A 15732-nucleotide genomic window follows, 5' to 3' on the forward strand; every position below is an offset into this window, starting at 1 on the left:
AACGTTGCTTACCTCTTTTAGCCTTAAGCGGTGCTTTAAGGCGCCGGTGTAGATAGAACTAAGACTAACCTACGGGAGGAAGCTCGGGCGCCATTGCACGCATCGGTTGAGATCGTTTCGATTTGAAACGGAGAGAATTTTTTCTTCTCTCTCTCTCTCTCTCTCTCTCTCTCTCTCTCTCTCTCTTCTTTTTGTTGTTGATGGAATTTTTTTATTTCCGCCTGAATGCGATAAAGGGCGCTCCACTATCCTCTTCCATCCCTTGTTCTTGTAGTCTTAGTAGTTTGTAGAAGAAATGGGGGTATGCCGAGTTAGGCCCCTTAGTAGATCTAAAACTCCCGAAAAACTTAATGTTCGCTTGGGAAAGGAATTGGAAGAAAGAAACCCTCCTCCTCATCTTCCTCCCGGGCTTCTCCATCCTTTGGTCTTCAACTTTTTAGATCGCGCTCTTTGTCTCCTTGAGTAAATACATCGAAATGTAAGTCCATTCGCACGGAAAACTGCGTTCGATAATAGGTTGGAAAGCGATCGACCAAAGGAGACCTCCGGGAAATAAATTCTCTCCCCCTTCCTTCATCACTGTACATTTTTTGCCCCCCCCCCCATTCAGCGGAAGGATGGGAGGGGAGATGGTGTAGTTAGGCCTAGGGATCGGGAGAAGCTGATCACAAAGAATTTGACTCTCAAGAGAGAGAATCGACAAGCGTGTATGTGTGTAGAATATCATCCCCCATGAAGACCGATAAACTGCTAACGGTTTTATCTTTAATCGCTCGTAAATTGGTTTGGAAAACTTTGAACCTAAAGTAATTAACTGGCTAGGCAAGTCGGCACTTGACTATGATCTCTCTTGAAAAGTTTCTTCTATTTCTAAGGAACCTTTTGAAGTCTCATTTATTACTCCCTTGTTCCATTAGGATACTGAATGGTTGCCCTATAGTGTTGAATTCAATAATTCAAACCTAAAATATCCATCAATGGATGCTAAGTATCGAATTGGGAGCACTTACCAATGTTTCTTCCATTCTTTTTCGTACGTCCCCTATCCTCCAACCCATTTCGTTATTTACTACGGAAAAATCCATTGAAATGGATATACTTTTGGGCATCCCTCTATTAGCATTCTCCAAACGGTTTTCAGTCTCAAACTCCTTGATCCGAAAATTTCAACTTTACTCGTAAACACGAAAATATTCTTCACTCCCTTGAAAGTTCTTTTGTTATCAGGAAAAAAGGGAATACGTGTTTATAAAGGAAGTCAAAGAAAAACACCCCTTCAAACAAACCAACCAACCTTTTATTTTACCTTAAATTTTTATGATATCAGGCCACGTTTGTGTATAAACCCGGGGATGCTGTGTATCGTTTTCGTCCACTCTGGGAAGATGAATGCGTAGAAAGATGAGGGAAGGAGAAATTATGACGTGGTAGTCAGTTTCTTCTTTATTTCGCGTCGTCTTGTGGATAGGATAGATCGTGGTAGAAAACGAAGAATGATTCGTATGAACGTTAGAAAAAGAAAAGTCCTTTTCTGGATGCTGGGGATGCTGTTCCTTTTCATCTCGCCGCTCCACGGCCATGAATTATTTATCCGTTCCTATACGCGGAGAACTTCGACCGGAGACTGCTTCGACTCGGGCGCTTTCTCCTCCTACCGTGGGGGTCGCTCGGATCGTCCAATCGGAATCCTTACTTCTCAGGGAAAACTGGCGCGAGCGTGGTTTGAAACCTTTTCTCGAAACTCCGGACGTGGGCAGGATGAAGGCAAGGGGTAAGGAATAGGAGTGTTGTCCGTGGTGGATACTCCGAAGAATAGCCTGCTCGATAACTTCAAAAATTACGTATCTCGTCATTTCTTCGTTTTCCAGGAGTTTAATAATGAGAATAATTTTCATAAATTTTCTTGTTCTTGACAAGTTGGACCCGGCGTATTCTGTAAAGATAAGGAACTAGCTCATGAGAATTCAATGTTTTCAAAATATTGCGGAAGATCACCTTATCAGAAGTGGATCGTTTTAGTTTTTATGATAAAAGTCTCAAGTGTCGTACATGGACCTAGTACTTTTTTACGAAGTAGTACGTCAAATGTTTTCACGGAATTACTTCTCCTTTCCCCACTTATTTTCTTTCACGAGGCCTTGAAGGAAGGCTCGGCAGCCTTGAACCGAAGTAGGGTTAAATAAATCGATATATTTTCGAGATACGTATATCTTGCCGCGAGTATTGATCCTTTCCGGTTGCGTCTCGGGTTCGCGCCGGCGTGGGATCTTTTCTCGGGGCCCCAAAAGTTTGTTTCTGTTCGGCGGCGATAGGTGGCGTTGGGATGTCTGGCGTGGGAGGGGGGCGCTAATGTCGGTTCGTCGGCGGCAGTCAGCGGGTTATAGTCGAGGGGGAAATCGGTGGTCTCCTCTTGGGCGGGCCGTCGTAACGTTTCTACCGGTAAATCGTTGCCAGATGCTGCTTGGCTGGAATCCGACGGCTGCGGCCTCTGCCCCGCCGACGGCGCCCATGGTAGCCGTGCTCGGAAGCGCCGAGGCTGATCTTCTTATGGTCCACGGGTCCCATCCGGGCCCCGCGGGACTGCCCGCTGCCGCCCTGACCGACTGCTGCCTGCCACTCAGCCGCTTGATGAAAATGGAAATGGCCACCCAAACCTCCCTAGTGAGTAAAAATATATCCCTCATCCATACGTCTTTCTATGCGTTTCGTATATATGCCAGTAGGACATGGGTGGGGGGAGGATCTCCTCGTTCCATTCTTCCCCCCCCCCCTCTCTTCCGTAACAATCCTGTCTCATTCTGGAGGAAAGTCCCCCCTCTCTTCCTTTCCTCCCCATTTGTCCCGAGACACTCTACCACTGTCGAAGTATCAGCAGCTGTTTCTTCATTCTAGATGACAAATGGCAGTACCAGTACGAATCAATTTGAAATTAATTTGGGACAAAATATATCATTCTTATTTTAAATAACATCAATTTGATTAATTTTATCGTGAAGTCAACTTTACCCAATGTGGTTTCGGATGAAAGACACTCGCGAACTTTTCTAATTTTAAAACTTTTTTTTTTTCCTTCTACTAAACTTTCAACCTTTTAAATCTGTCCTTTCTTAAAAATATGAAAACCTCTAAACTCCGAAAAGGTATAGTTTTTGTGCTTATGCTCGGCTCACCTGTTGGTTCTTCGGAGATAAGCTTTCCCCGCCATACCATCCTCTCCGACGTTACTATACCAGTACCACTTCTTTCATCTCCGCTTTGGGCTTCCCTTTCTCTGACACCCGCCGTCGTGATTTTATAAAAGAACGTCAGTCTTCTTCTCTCTCTCTCTCCCTCCCTCCCCCCTTCCCGGTCCGGTCAGACGTATGTCCGAGTAAACGGTCAGCTTTATCTTAAACGCTCTGTCGAGCGAAGAAAATTTTCGGTCGGTGGTTAGAGAAGACTGTTCTTGTCGCGCGTCCTCGCTCTATGGAATGTTGTTTCCTTTCCCTTCCCTTAACTTTGTTCTTAACTTCCGGTTTTTGACTTGACGAGAAAACTTAGCTAGTCCCTGATAAAAAGAGCCATTTTTCTTGTAAGGTGCGCTGTCTAAGGGGGGGTCTTTGTAGACATTGTTAAATTTGAGCTGTGTTGCGTTGAAGACTTTGACAAGTTCAGTTGTTTTTTGATAAACGTTACAATGTCGAGTTTTTTAATCATTCTATAAGGTAAACTGTCTCTAAGTTTGAATCAAAGCGTAACTTTTTTGTCCAGAGCTTTGTTACTATCGGATTGTACTCCATTGCATAGCGTTCAAATGTAGCAATTTCCATTTGTCTTTTGGACTCTATCTCAAGAAACTTAAGGTTCTCATTTCTATTCCCGTATCATTTTATCCTTGTCTTTATTTCTTTCTTTCAATGAAGTGATAATAGCTTCTTTGAAATATTTCCTTTCTCCGTGATAAAAACGTTGAAATAAATGTGACGTCGTAAGGAAGGGAACTTATCTGCAAAACCTTTAATTAATCTGTCGATGTATCAAACCGATACGCGCTCAGTTAACAGCGTTTAATCGAAACTGTACCCTAAGATTAATAACGTTTTACGTCTCCCCCAAATTTTCGATATCAAAAGACTGCTATTACGTAAAAAAAAAATATGATTTATCTGAAAAACTTTTATCCGGGAATTTTTGTACGTTTTGATGATGACGTAAGTCAATCCACGTTGTAACCCTTAATACTCTGGAAGGGTTTGAAGAGGGTGTATTCTAAACACCCTTTTCTCTCTCTTTTACACCAATAATAGATAGCTGTATTCGGAGTATCTCTCTGGACATGATGTAGCAATTGCATCCCGTTTTTTCTTGTATCGGGGGCCAGCGATCGTCAGCTTCAGTCTGTAAGAGTAATTAGAACGTCGTTCTGCGTTCCTTTTCCCCGCGTTTTTTTTTTTCCGCGCCAAAATGGTCTTTTCCCTCCTTTCTGGAAAACTATATAAATTGGGTAATAAATGTTTAGCGGTTTGATAGCCTGGGACATTAGTGAGGAACGTTTCCCTTTTATTCTCCGATCTTCGAGGGGACGAGGTTGAACCGTTTTCCCGCGCTTAGAAAGCCAATATGTACCAAGGCTGAAAGGGTCAAATTCTTACCACGGTTTTCTCTCCTTCCCCCAATACCTATTCATTAACCGAAATTAGCTGAACAGACTGCACATTTGTTGTTTGACCCCTTCACTATCGTTTGGCAACTATAGCTCCCGAACGTTATATATTGGCAACCGGAAATAACCGAGATGTTATTGACTGTTCCCGTGAAAGATACTCGCGCAACCTCGTGTCAACCTTCGTAAGTATAAATTTCGCTACGGTTGCCGTCTGTCAAATGACAGTTTGCTGAAATGGTCCATGGGGTATAGAAGGGTTAGGGTCCATCATCGACATCCTAAAGATCGAATTAACTTCCATCCCGTTGACGTTTCTCTTTTATATCTTCAATTATTGTTACAATATCGCAACCTAATTTTTGTGTCTAGGTTCCTAGATATTGCAAATCGATATCAATTTTATAGAGGTTACCATAGACAAATTAAGTCAGTATTCCTCAAATTTAATCATGATTTTAAAATTATAAATTTCAAATTATTGTAAATAACCTTTTAAATTCCATCTTCTTTCTAAAACACTCTTTAAACGAAAGTTTACAGTCAACGTCCGGGTTGAGTTTAACATGGCGGCCATTGAAATCTTCAACCAAATATAACCATTCTCTATAGTGAACCAATAGTGCATTTATCCAACAAAAAGTAACTTATTTGGGCCCAATTTTTTCTTCTTTTACCCCCAGACTTTTTCAAACTCACTTCCCCCATCTCTTCTATTTCCTACAGAGAGGTCTCATCAGGTTTACATTAAGCCACTATACTCCCTCACTTCTTTTTATTTCGTGAATCCCCTTGAGCGAAGGAGCGCCCAACATCTAACCGTTGTTCCGTTCAGCTATAGTTCCCCCATCCCTCTATTTCTGGTCCACGGTTCGTTCTCCCAGCTTCTCCCAATCCGTCGCTCTTCCTTCTTCTCCCTTGTCTTCGAGTCCCCTTCGGAAAAACGAGCGCTACAAAAAACCCTACGGTTCGTAGCTAGTTTCATCGACAAATTTGGTCCACCACAGCAACTAGAAAACAATTTTGTTGTTTTTGTGAAGTGGGGGATGAGGATGGTGAGGGGGGGGGGTTGGCAGTGAGGATATAATTCATCCCACCCCTTCCCTAGAATGGATGGAAAAATCGGTTCTTTTTTTTTTTTTAGTTTTTGGTAGATTGGTAGAAGAAGGTTGTCCTCTCTACAAGGGGCCTCGCTCGCTACTCTCTGGTATATCGAGTAATCTTTGCACTGGTGTTTGGTCATTAACGGCGTGATTAGGCCTAACGACTCTTCCACGTTTTACCCCCCCCCCGGTCCGTTTTCGTAGCGTAGCAGCGCCCTCAAGCGCCGAAACCCCGCGCTGCTATCTTCTCCGCAACACCCTGGAGGTCTCGAGCCTACCACGTTGCTAGTTCCCAATCAAACCTGACATCTTATTGAAAAAACTGCGTGCTTTAGGCCTTGGTTGCTGCTGGTGCTGGGGTACGTACCCTTGTGTGGTAAGCGAAAAGAAGGTTTTCGCTTTTTCGACACGATCCCTCTATTGTCCCCCGATAATGCGTGATTTGCCCCGAGCCTCTTATTAAATGTATGGGCAAAACGTGCTCCGTTTATGCTTCTACTATCCAAGAAGAACAAGCTCGGCTTCTATTGATGCCCCTCAGGAGCAAATGGATTTGTGTTATAGCGCGCGAGCCAGGATTCAAGTGATAATGATACACTTTTCGAGGATCAAGATTTTCTGTTTATTTATGATGGAAATAATAGTTGTCAAAATACAACGCAAACAAAAAATATTTTTTGGTTGTTAGTGAATCATTTCTCAAAAGATAGTTTCAACTTGCTGACTTGGCTTTTGTGTATGTCGTTCTATGACAAAGATAAAAAATTATCTACCTAAGGTTTCTAAACACCTTATAAATATTCATCACATGATAAAATTTTTAATCTATCACTTGCTAGCCTGTTACAACTTACACAACAAAAGCCATTCTTGTTGATACCTGTAAATAGTTAGGTTCCTTTGGGAATTTATCATGATGTTCACGGAAGCGTATGAAGTCTAATGCAGAGTCAAAGTAAATACCCGTACCTGAATTATATTTTAAACTTTTGAAAAATACGTTTTAAATATTCCTTATATAAAAGCGCGTTTCCCCTACTTTTAAATATTCAAGAAAATTCTTCTAAATTACAATACTATCCGAGTTTATACTTATTTCTGTACCGTTAACTCCTCCCATATCTTTTAGAATTGTTAATTCGACCATTTTCTGTTAGAAATTCTAAAGGACAGCCTCGGGTTTGCCTCCGAGAAAGGAGGATTTAAGAGATGCGCGCGCATCCTTTATCTTTTCCGTTAGAGTTCGGTAATAATTAAACGTTCATTGGTCTTTCGGAATTTGCGAAATTTTAATTTTCAAAGGAACATTGCGATTTGTTGGATATTTCTGGGTGATGAAACACCTGGCAGTGAGAGATAAGTTTACCTTTAGACCTAGTTACCTTTTATTTTAGTGCCAGGAGAAGTTGTCCAGGGCTATCTTTCATCTCCAGTAAGGCATATTTAAATACTATTGAAGTTTAACCTTAAAATTTAATGCATTAACGGGTAATACTTTTCCACGTGAATTAAACAGTCCCCCCCCCGTATGCTCGTGCATTTTCGAATTGGTTCGTTCACTCTGCTAACACGAATAGAGAAATATGCTCAAGTGGATGTTGTTTCTATATCAATTGCCGTTTAAGAATGTTCCGCCATCGTAACTCTTATCCAGTTCAGTTTAACACCATGGATAGATAGATGTAGACTGAATTGGAGAGGTGGGTATGAAGGAATTATGAGTATGGTATATTGAAACTTCAACCTTTAAATGGGTAAAGAATAACATAGAGAACCGTAATAATCCATGATAAATTCGACGTTTTCGTAGAATGTAACGTGACTTATAAAGTATGGTGGATATACGGTATAGAGATGGCGAGAGATTTGGGCGCGAAAGTCGAAAGAGATCTCTGGGAAACATTTTCTCCCCTCTCTCTCTAGTTCTCTCTTCGTTTCGCTCGTTATCCTCTTTGTATTAAACCTACTTAACCGGGTCTGCTCGGAATTTCATTACTAGAGCTTCAAAGGGCAGCCGCCCACCATGAGCCGCTCAGCCTCCTAACATCCCCCCCTCTCTCTCTTATAGTTTTCTTCTCGTTTTGATTCCAGTATAGGGAAAAGAGTGGGGATGGGGATGGGGTGTTCCGTACATGGCTTATTAGAGCCGGGTGGTGCTCCCACTACTACTACTGCGACTTCTCTCTTCTCCCCCGCGACACTGCGGGGCGAAATGAAGCGGCAGAAGTCGATGCTTTATTTACCTTTTAGACAACTTCTCATTCGTCCTTACATCCCATATTTTATTCAACAGTTTCTCTGTTTTCCAGAAAAGTAGGAAAGATATGGAGAGTCTGTTAGTTCTTGGTGTTCTTCGGATGTACACCCCCGAAAAGGGTGCATGCAGAAACGCCACCCGCTCCCTCCCTGTGGTGGTATTTCGAAAATGACGCGTGATCCGAATGGTGGTGGTGCACGGTGGGTTGGTAGGGTTATACTGTAGCTTGATTTTTACTCTGGTTTATATACTGTATTCTTTGGCTAGTAATTTCGTCTCATTTCGAGAATTCATTTGATATTACGCTTTAAAATAAGTTGATTTTATGAGATAGAGGTTGAGATGGTCTGTTGTGTACGCATCGCATCTCGTGCGCTACCGAGTCACGTGGCATAACGCGCGCAATTTCAGATTCATCAACAGAGGTTTAACGAATCTTTGTGTATTTACAAAGCTCGCGAAATTAACAAAAATTTTAAAAAAAAAATCATATTTACCTAAGCTCTTTTATGAATAAAGTTTTCGACGTGGGACAGATTATGGACAGCTTTAATGTTTGACAATTTAAGTAAATTGTATGTAAAAGGGTTATGGCAAACTAAGACTGACCCATAACATAACCTCATTCCGCCGCCAATCCCCCCTCTTTAGGCTTTCCCTTCTCGCATAAATTGCATTTGATTTTCTTACTCTTAGCGACCAGAGAGAATACTCGGTTGCAACCTAAGTTTTGAATCAAAATAACGTAGGGAGATATGATTTTGTGGTAGAATTTTACGACCAATTCAAGATTGTAACGCCTGGACTCTTTCCATCTAGAGCGAGCAAAGTGTATTAGTTTTGCGTCACATACATATCTGTTAGAAAGCTGTGTTCCGGCGGAGCTAACTTTGTACTAGTCTTATCTCTCTCTCTCTCTCGCCTATGAATAAACATTAGTGTTTATCCGTTCGTATCTTGCATCTCATAAGTATACGTCACTCCTTTAAGGTCATAATATTACATACCATGAATATATTTAATTGTCTCGAGAATATTACTTTGTCGTTTATTTATAACTATGGACGCCAAATTTAGTACATTATTTTTTTAGTTTTAGTTTTACGTGTATTATACCTGACCTGTACGTTGAAAATTAATATTAGTTTCCTATGGGATAGTTTTTTTTCTAGTTGACACGCCCTTTAGACAAAATCTTAATTAACTATTTTTTCTACCTACAACTCTTTTTGACTGATTACAATAGAAAAAATATTGTACGAAAAAGCCCTTTTTTAATACCGTGAAATACGTTCGAAGGAGTTTCCTTCGGTACACTATAAACCGTTTACGATGTTTACTAAGTAGTCCGGAAATTTGCAATTCCTGTCTTGGGCCACCTTAATAACTAAATTATAGTTATACTTATGCTTAGATGGTTATTACCCGTCCATACGTGATCGACTACTTCGATATATGTTCAAAGAAATCTAGTTCCTTACATTATACTTGGAGAATTGTTAGTCCATCCCAGATTCGGTTCCTTTTTCGTCTCAGAAGTCCGATAACTATTTAAGCGTGACCTTTATCCCATTGCATATTCTGAACGAAATGGTATACAGCACCGTCCGTGTTTTGCTTACTACTCTCCGCACGATTTTAATTAAATCGGGAGATTTCCCCCGTTAGTTCCCCTTTGTATTTCTTTTCTAGCGGAATTCATTGTTTTTTCCTTTCCCTGTGCTACTCCCCCTCCCCCGCCTTGGCTCTCGTAAGCTCACCAGCACTCGACACCCTCTGGAGTAAACCTAGAGCGTACGGAAGCCGTCCGGATCTCTTTTTAACCGACTTCCTGGCCAGTTCCAGGAGAAAACCCTTCTTTTTCGAGTAGCTACTCCGTACCAAGCTGAGCTCTGGAGCGTTCCTAGATTAGTTAGAACTGGCGACGGCGATATAGGTTCGTCATCTTTGGAATGCCACTGAGGTTTCGTTTTGTCACCCCTTTTTTCTCACGTAACCTAAGGTGTAACCTTGTATCATCTCCTGGTGTTATTAAGGTTTGGTACAGCGGAGGGATCTCCCGCGTTTTACCAAGATTTTTCTTCACTGACCATCATTAATTACTTTTATCATTAAATACTAGTAAGTTGGCGCTAAACTTAACTTTATCAACCGTAAAAAAGTATTTCCTAGCGCGTGTTGTAGCTAGGCCAACGTTTTGCGTTTTGGCTCCAAAAAAAGAGGCTCTTTTTGCAAATGAAAAATGTAGAGTATAAAAGCCAACTTCCAGGCTGAAACGTACTAGTGTGTTTTCTCATAGCCCCTGTAGAAATGTTTTCTCTGCTGCACGACCGTGCTTTAGAAAATATTTGTTAGTAAAATTAATATTTATAGAGCTATGGTTATTAATATAATTAGTTAGTTTAAATTAATTTCTGATCATTTTTTCATAACTTAGCTAATTTTCGAGGTTTCCCTGCGATTAGATTATCATTGGTTAAATCTATTTTTGGCCTATTTTTCCCAATTTTTATTACGAAATAATTTACCAATTCCTGAGGTTTTCCTGAAATTGGATTATCATTGGTTTAGTCTATTTTTGGCCTATTTTTCTCCCTTTTTATTACGAAATAATTGACCTATTCCTGAAATATATCATGTAATTGGTTTGAAGTAGGGGTGTAGGTACCTCGTTCATCGCGTCCTTTTCTTATCTTAATTAAAAGCCGACTTCCAACGACACTTCTCCATTTACCAGTCATTCCCATTTTATAGCCCTGTCGTGGAAACGCAGTAACGGCGAGTGTATTATTACTAAAAATTATCGATATTCGATTTTTCAATTTCTTCGTCTATAAAGGCGTCGGGGGAAGCTGGAGGAATAACCGGGAAATGGAAATTTCGATACTCTTTTATATAACTGTGCGTCCTGACCCCCTCCTACCCCCCCCCCCGGGCACCTACTCTACGGCTTATTTTAGGGGGTAAAAAGGGGAATCCAAAAGGCCATCCTCCAAACTTTCAGGGTATACAACCTTGGAGTAAACAATCGAGGGGGTTCCCAAGACCTAGGCTTTGGGGAAATATTTAATTGAGCAGATACATTTAATTCTTGTCTTGTTACTATTTCGAAAACGAAGTCCCCATCTTTTTGGTGGATATAAGTTCTATCTTCATATTAAACTTCCCTAGTTAGTTTCTCCAACATTTTAGTACTGTAGTGGTAAGAAGACCATTTTTCTGGAGGTTTTTTCTTCTCCGATTCTCAAAGTGTGTATTTGCCTGATCCAGTTCCATCTTTTGAATCTTATCGAAGTCATTGCGGGAAGGAGAGAGAAAATAGAGCGCGGAGAAGCAAAGACAATCCCACCCTTTTAACTTGCCACACGATGTTTCAAATAAATTGAACCTCCCGGATGAGGATGAGAATCTCTGTACCTTTCAGCGACTATATAAGATGAAGCTTGATGCAGAGATTTTTCCAGGAGGAAAAAAAGTGGGAGTAGGTTATTCTGGGAGAGAAATAGTCTCTCGGTACTGCTAGCTGTGGAGGAACACTTAAGGAAGTGTTTGGTATATCTCCATCCATTTCCAGAAGAGTTTTTTTTTTAACTCCTCTTCCCTATATAGAGGAACTGGGATTTTGTGTCCGTATACGACCACCTTTAATGCGAGCGGCGAACTCGGGGAGCTAATGGTAGCCATGCTCGTATATATTGTATTTTTCTTTTTCTTGGTGTTTTTGGAGTACGTTGCGAGTACTGATCTAACCCAAACGCTTCTCTTACGGGGTCTTGGGTCGGAAGTACAGTCTTTAGGAGGCGCCAATGTCGTTTGTTTTGGTCCGCCACATTGTCCAAGTGGGTCGCGCGCGGTGTCGAGTCCCGTTCCATGACTATCCCTATATACTTCTTCCTTTTTTCTTTTCTTTGGAGGGGGTGAACGAATGGTTTGGTTGCTATGTTTCGAAAGAAACGTTGTAAATTTACTACTACTATTCCCTTTTATCTGGTACTGGTTAGTTCAAGGCGAGACTTCAATATGGTTTAAAGTATTCTGTGTTGGGTTTGTAAGGTAACGCCGATTGGTTTTAAATGTTTGTTATTTTTCTGAAGATAAGTATATGTAGTACGCGTTCTATAGCCGCGATTAACTATAGAAATTCAATTATACTTGTTCTAATTTACATTAAGATATTTCCGTTTTAAACTTCGAACTTAGGGAAAACTCGAGATGAAATCTACTTGGCCACATTTCTTGACCATGGTCCATTTCGTGGGAAGGGGACCTCTCTCTTTCTTTACTGTTAAAAGTGGGTAAATCGCATCTATATATACGGATTCGAAATCTCATCTATAGTTCTCCCCTTTGGAGGGAAGAGGGAATTTTTTTTCTAATTCCTTATCTTTTCTTAAGGCTTTTCCGTTGTTTTCCTGGCCTGGCACGTCTCAAGAAACGACTAAAGGGGGGAGAAATGAGAGCATCCCCCCGTTTCCATAGCTTTTCTACACACTTGTGTTTAACTGTAGTTTGTCCATTGAACAAAAACAAATAGGGTAGAAGGCCCAAGAGAGTAGTACACTTCTAAACAGCAAATCCATATTTCTTCATTCTGCTCTCTTACATGAACGTAATCATTTTTCTCCCTTAATAGTTGCGCATCCCAAAACCCTAGACCCATTATAAAACTTTGTGGAACATGAAAAATATAATTATACAATGAATATTCAAGTGTTATTGTAAAATTAGATGCTTATTTTCACAATAACAAGAAAATGCCTTCAAAATTTCATCATGCATAATGAAAAAACATTCACGTCGAGTTCCATTTTGGTATGAGTTGGTGAAAATTTTATTTTTTATAATAGCACTTCCCAGTAACCTTCTGGGCTGAGTTGGTCTAGTTCCTGCCATTTTTAAATCGAAAATTTTTGCTAGTGGGAACGAAACCAAGGGAAACTGTTCTCCATAAGTGTATGGCAAATATTATCAGGCCGTAAGGTTCTTGGAAAATAGGGAGAGATTTTTTTTATTAGAGGGAAGGTTGGGGGGCATAATATTGAGTAAGCCTTCGTGAACCTTATGCCTTGTTTCAAAATCTCGCTGGGCGAAACTAATCGATCATTAGTTACCTCGTTTAATTTCTCCAAACACGTCGCAATACCATTATTACTGATGGCTATACCATGACCGCGTCCTGTATGTTACGTACAAAAAAATGGGGGTCATCAATTAAAACTAACCTTATTTTCCCGGCTATATTTCTTAATGGTGAGCGAGCACCGTGTGTGGGGGGAAACCTCTCCCATGAACCAATAAAGTTTGCGGAATTATAACAAAAATTATTATTTTTTTTCGATTTCTATGTTTTTTGTTTTTGGATGATACTCAAGGGGCCCCAGGGTGGACCAATATAGTGTTCCAAAAATGGTGATAGTGAAGTACATTGGGTTCCATGGGCCATACCATATAGAACGCTTTTTAAACGTCTCAATTACCGAGAAATTACAAAATTTTCAATTAAGGTTAGGGGAAGTTACAAGTTTTTAATTGTTGGCCTTATCTTTTCTCCCAACTCCCCCTTTTTTGTATTCTGTTTAAATGACAAACCATTCCGGGAAGTTTTAATCTACAATATGCAAATTACTAACACCGGTAATTAAAATAAGCAACGCTAAGCTCATTTCTCCAACAAAATGAAGGTGATCTTTTGCTTTTCACCCACTCGCTGCCTTTAATATAGCTAGGCAAAATATCGAACGTTTATTTGGTTTATAAACTAAATGAGCTTTTTTCTTTCTTCTTTCCGAATGGAGTCCCCCTTCTTACACGGGCACGACATTATAGGGTCTACGTGAGGCTATTTAATATCGTATTTGCCAGGTTAGAGAGAGAGAGCTGGAGCTGGCCTGGCCGTTTCAACCCCGTTTGTCCGGTGCATGGTGGTGTATGGAAGGGGTTTTTCGTTCTTTGATCTCGAGATTCGAAGGTCTTTCGGCCTCACGCGTCCGTCCGTCCGTCGCTTTCAACTCTAGCGGCTCTCGAGTCAATTCGGATCACGTGCATCAAAACGAGGCCGATTAGGCGATTGGGCCAGGAAGGTGGATCGACCACGCCCTAGCTGCCACCGGGGAGATCCCCTTTTAACCAGCTATAAAACCCCTTCCTTCCACCGCCACTACCACCTTTACCCGCTCTTGGTTAGCTCAAACATTGAACCGCTTTTACCGTTATTTCAAACACTGTTTCTTATACCCAATTTTTTTTCTATCCCGAAGTAAATGCCTGTCCGACGTAATTTGCGGTCGAAAGTACCTCCAAACCCTCTCCAACTCTCTCTCTTTTTCTTTTACCTTTTTTTCCTCCCTCATTAAAAGAACGTTGATTAGTTGGCCCCGAAATATCCTTCAAATTCCACCCTAAGTCGTAAATCTTCCAAGGTACTTGTGTTAAAAAGTTAGCCGTAGATTTTCGAAAATTGGAAAGGTATTGCCGTACGCAGTACCTGAGGATAATTAATTTCATTTTAATTACCTTGATATGTTCTAATGCGAAATTATTTGTCGATGGTTCAAGAATTGAATGAAATTCTCTCCTCGTCATTTTGCTGAGTAGACCAGGTCTACTTAGCAAAGTGTTAAGTCGAGCCCGTTCTTTACAAATGGATGCTTGCTTGGCAAAACCTACGAAAACAAATCATTGGATGGTTTGAAAATTTAAAACCTAACGGGGACGCGTCGCTTTTGAAGGACTCTCCAATTCTCTGACCCCGAATGGGATGACGAGGACCCTAGCAGAGCGAGAGAGAGAGAAATCTACTTTTCTATCAGAAGTATATTAAGTTGAAGTAATTTTAAAGAACAAGGAAATTAATTCACATACCCATATATCGTGATTTCAAGTTAATTTCTTTTCAATTTTTAGTAGACAGTCGAAAAGGGGGTTTCTCCTTTGGAATTTTAAAGTTTACATCTCCGCGTATTATAACGTACCGGGCTTTTTCGGTTATAAATGGGAGCGCGGTTTCCCTAGCCTTTGAACTCCATTGTTATTAAAGCGTGACTCAAAGTTACGGTAAATGCGCGCAGAAGTGGCCTATCTGCCCTGAAATATAAAGTATGATTCTGTCACCGCTCTTCGGTTATTTTTCAATCGTATTATTGGAGCGTATTAAGCTAAATGTCGCCCATTTGACTGCTTGCTAAAGGACGCGGGGGCCCCTGACTTTCCCGCCTAAAAATGTCCGCGCCTTTTCTCGAAAAGCTCGCGCTCTTTCTCTCTGTTTATGCTTATTCCGAACTAATAACTCTGGGCTCTATTTAGTTGGCAGGGCTTTTCTGGCATTTGAGCGATGATATCCGTTCCGCGAGTCCCCGTACTTTGAACTAAAAGGCAACCCTCCGGTTTCCAAAGTGTTATTGTTTATGGGGAATTAACATTGGGTGCCGTATCTCCATATAGGTTTATTCGCGGTATAGTGATGAATGAAGATGCGTTTCGGGTGGAAAAATGGAAATAAGGATTAATACCACCCCCGTTTTTGGTGGTGGCTTTAACATTAAATAAAGCAATGCGAACTAAACCTAAATATGAATATTTTGAATCGCGTTATGAATATTAAATAGAGGTTCGTTTAAATGTCTTATTTTGTATCAAAGCTTCCGCTAAATCATTATTCTTTCGAGTATTTAAGTTAATTCGCGCGTTCCATAGTTTCTGGCATTCATTCCACGACGTCCGCCGTTTTAATT

The 15732-nt window shown here is 40.8% G+C and overlaps 1 protein-coding gene across 7 annotated transcripts in view; it reads left to right on the forward strand.

Annotated features, from left to right (window-relative positions):
* Positions 1-15732, forward strand: part of LOC149717948 (nucleolysin TIAR-like) — a 223007-nt gene that overhangs the window by 182210 nt on the left and 25065 nt on the right. For 2 of the 7 annotated variants that reach the window (XM_089841741.1, XM_089841751.1), the window contains exon 1: positions 2309-2661. The exons of 1 other annotated variant lie outside the window; for it this stretch is intronic. In XM_089841741.1, the coding sequence (XP_089697867.1) occupies positions 2350-2661 (312 nt within the window). In that variant the 5' untranslated portion in view covers positions 2309-2349. Of the gene's footprint in view, positions 1-2308; positions 2662-15732 lie in introns of those variants that run through there. 4 more of the 7 variants (XM_089841755.1, XM_089841756.1, XM_089841746.1 and 1 more) reach the window with 2 other exon arrangements.

The sequence above is a fragment of the Phalangium opilio genome, unplaced genomic scaffold (assembly GCF_054372755.1).
Source record: "Phalangium opilio isolate 3A_F unplaced genomic scaffold, DU_Popi_V2 ptg000003l_1, whole genome shotgun sequence".
NCBI lineage: Eukaryota > Metazoa > Arthropoda > Arachnida > Opiliones > Phalangiidae > Phalangium > Phalangium opilio.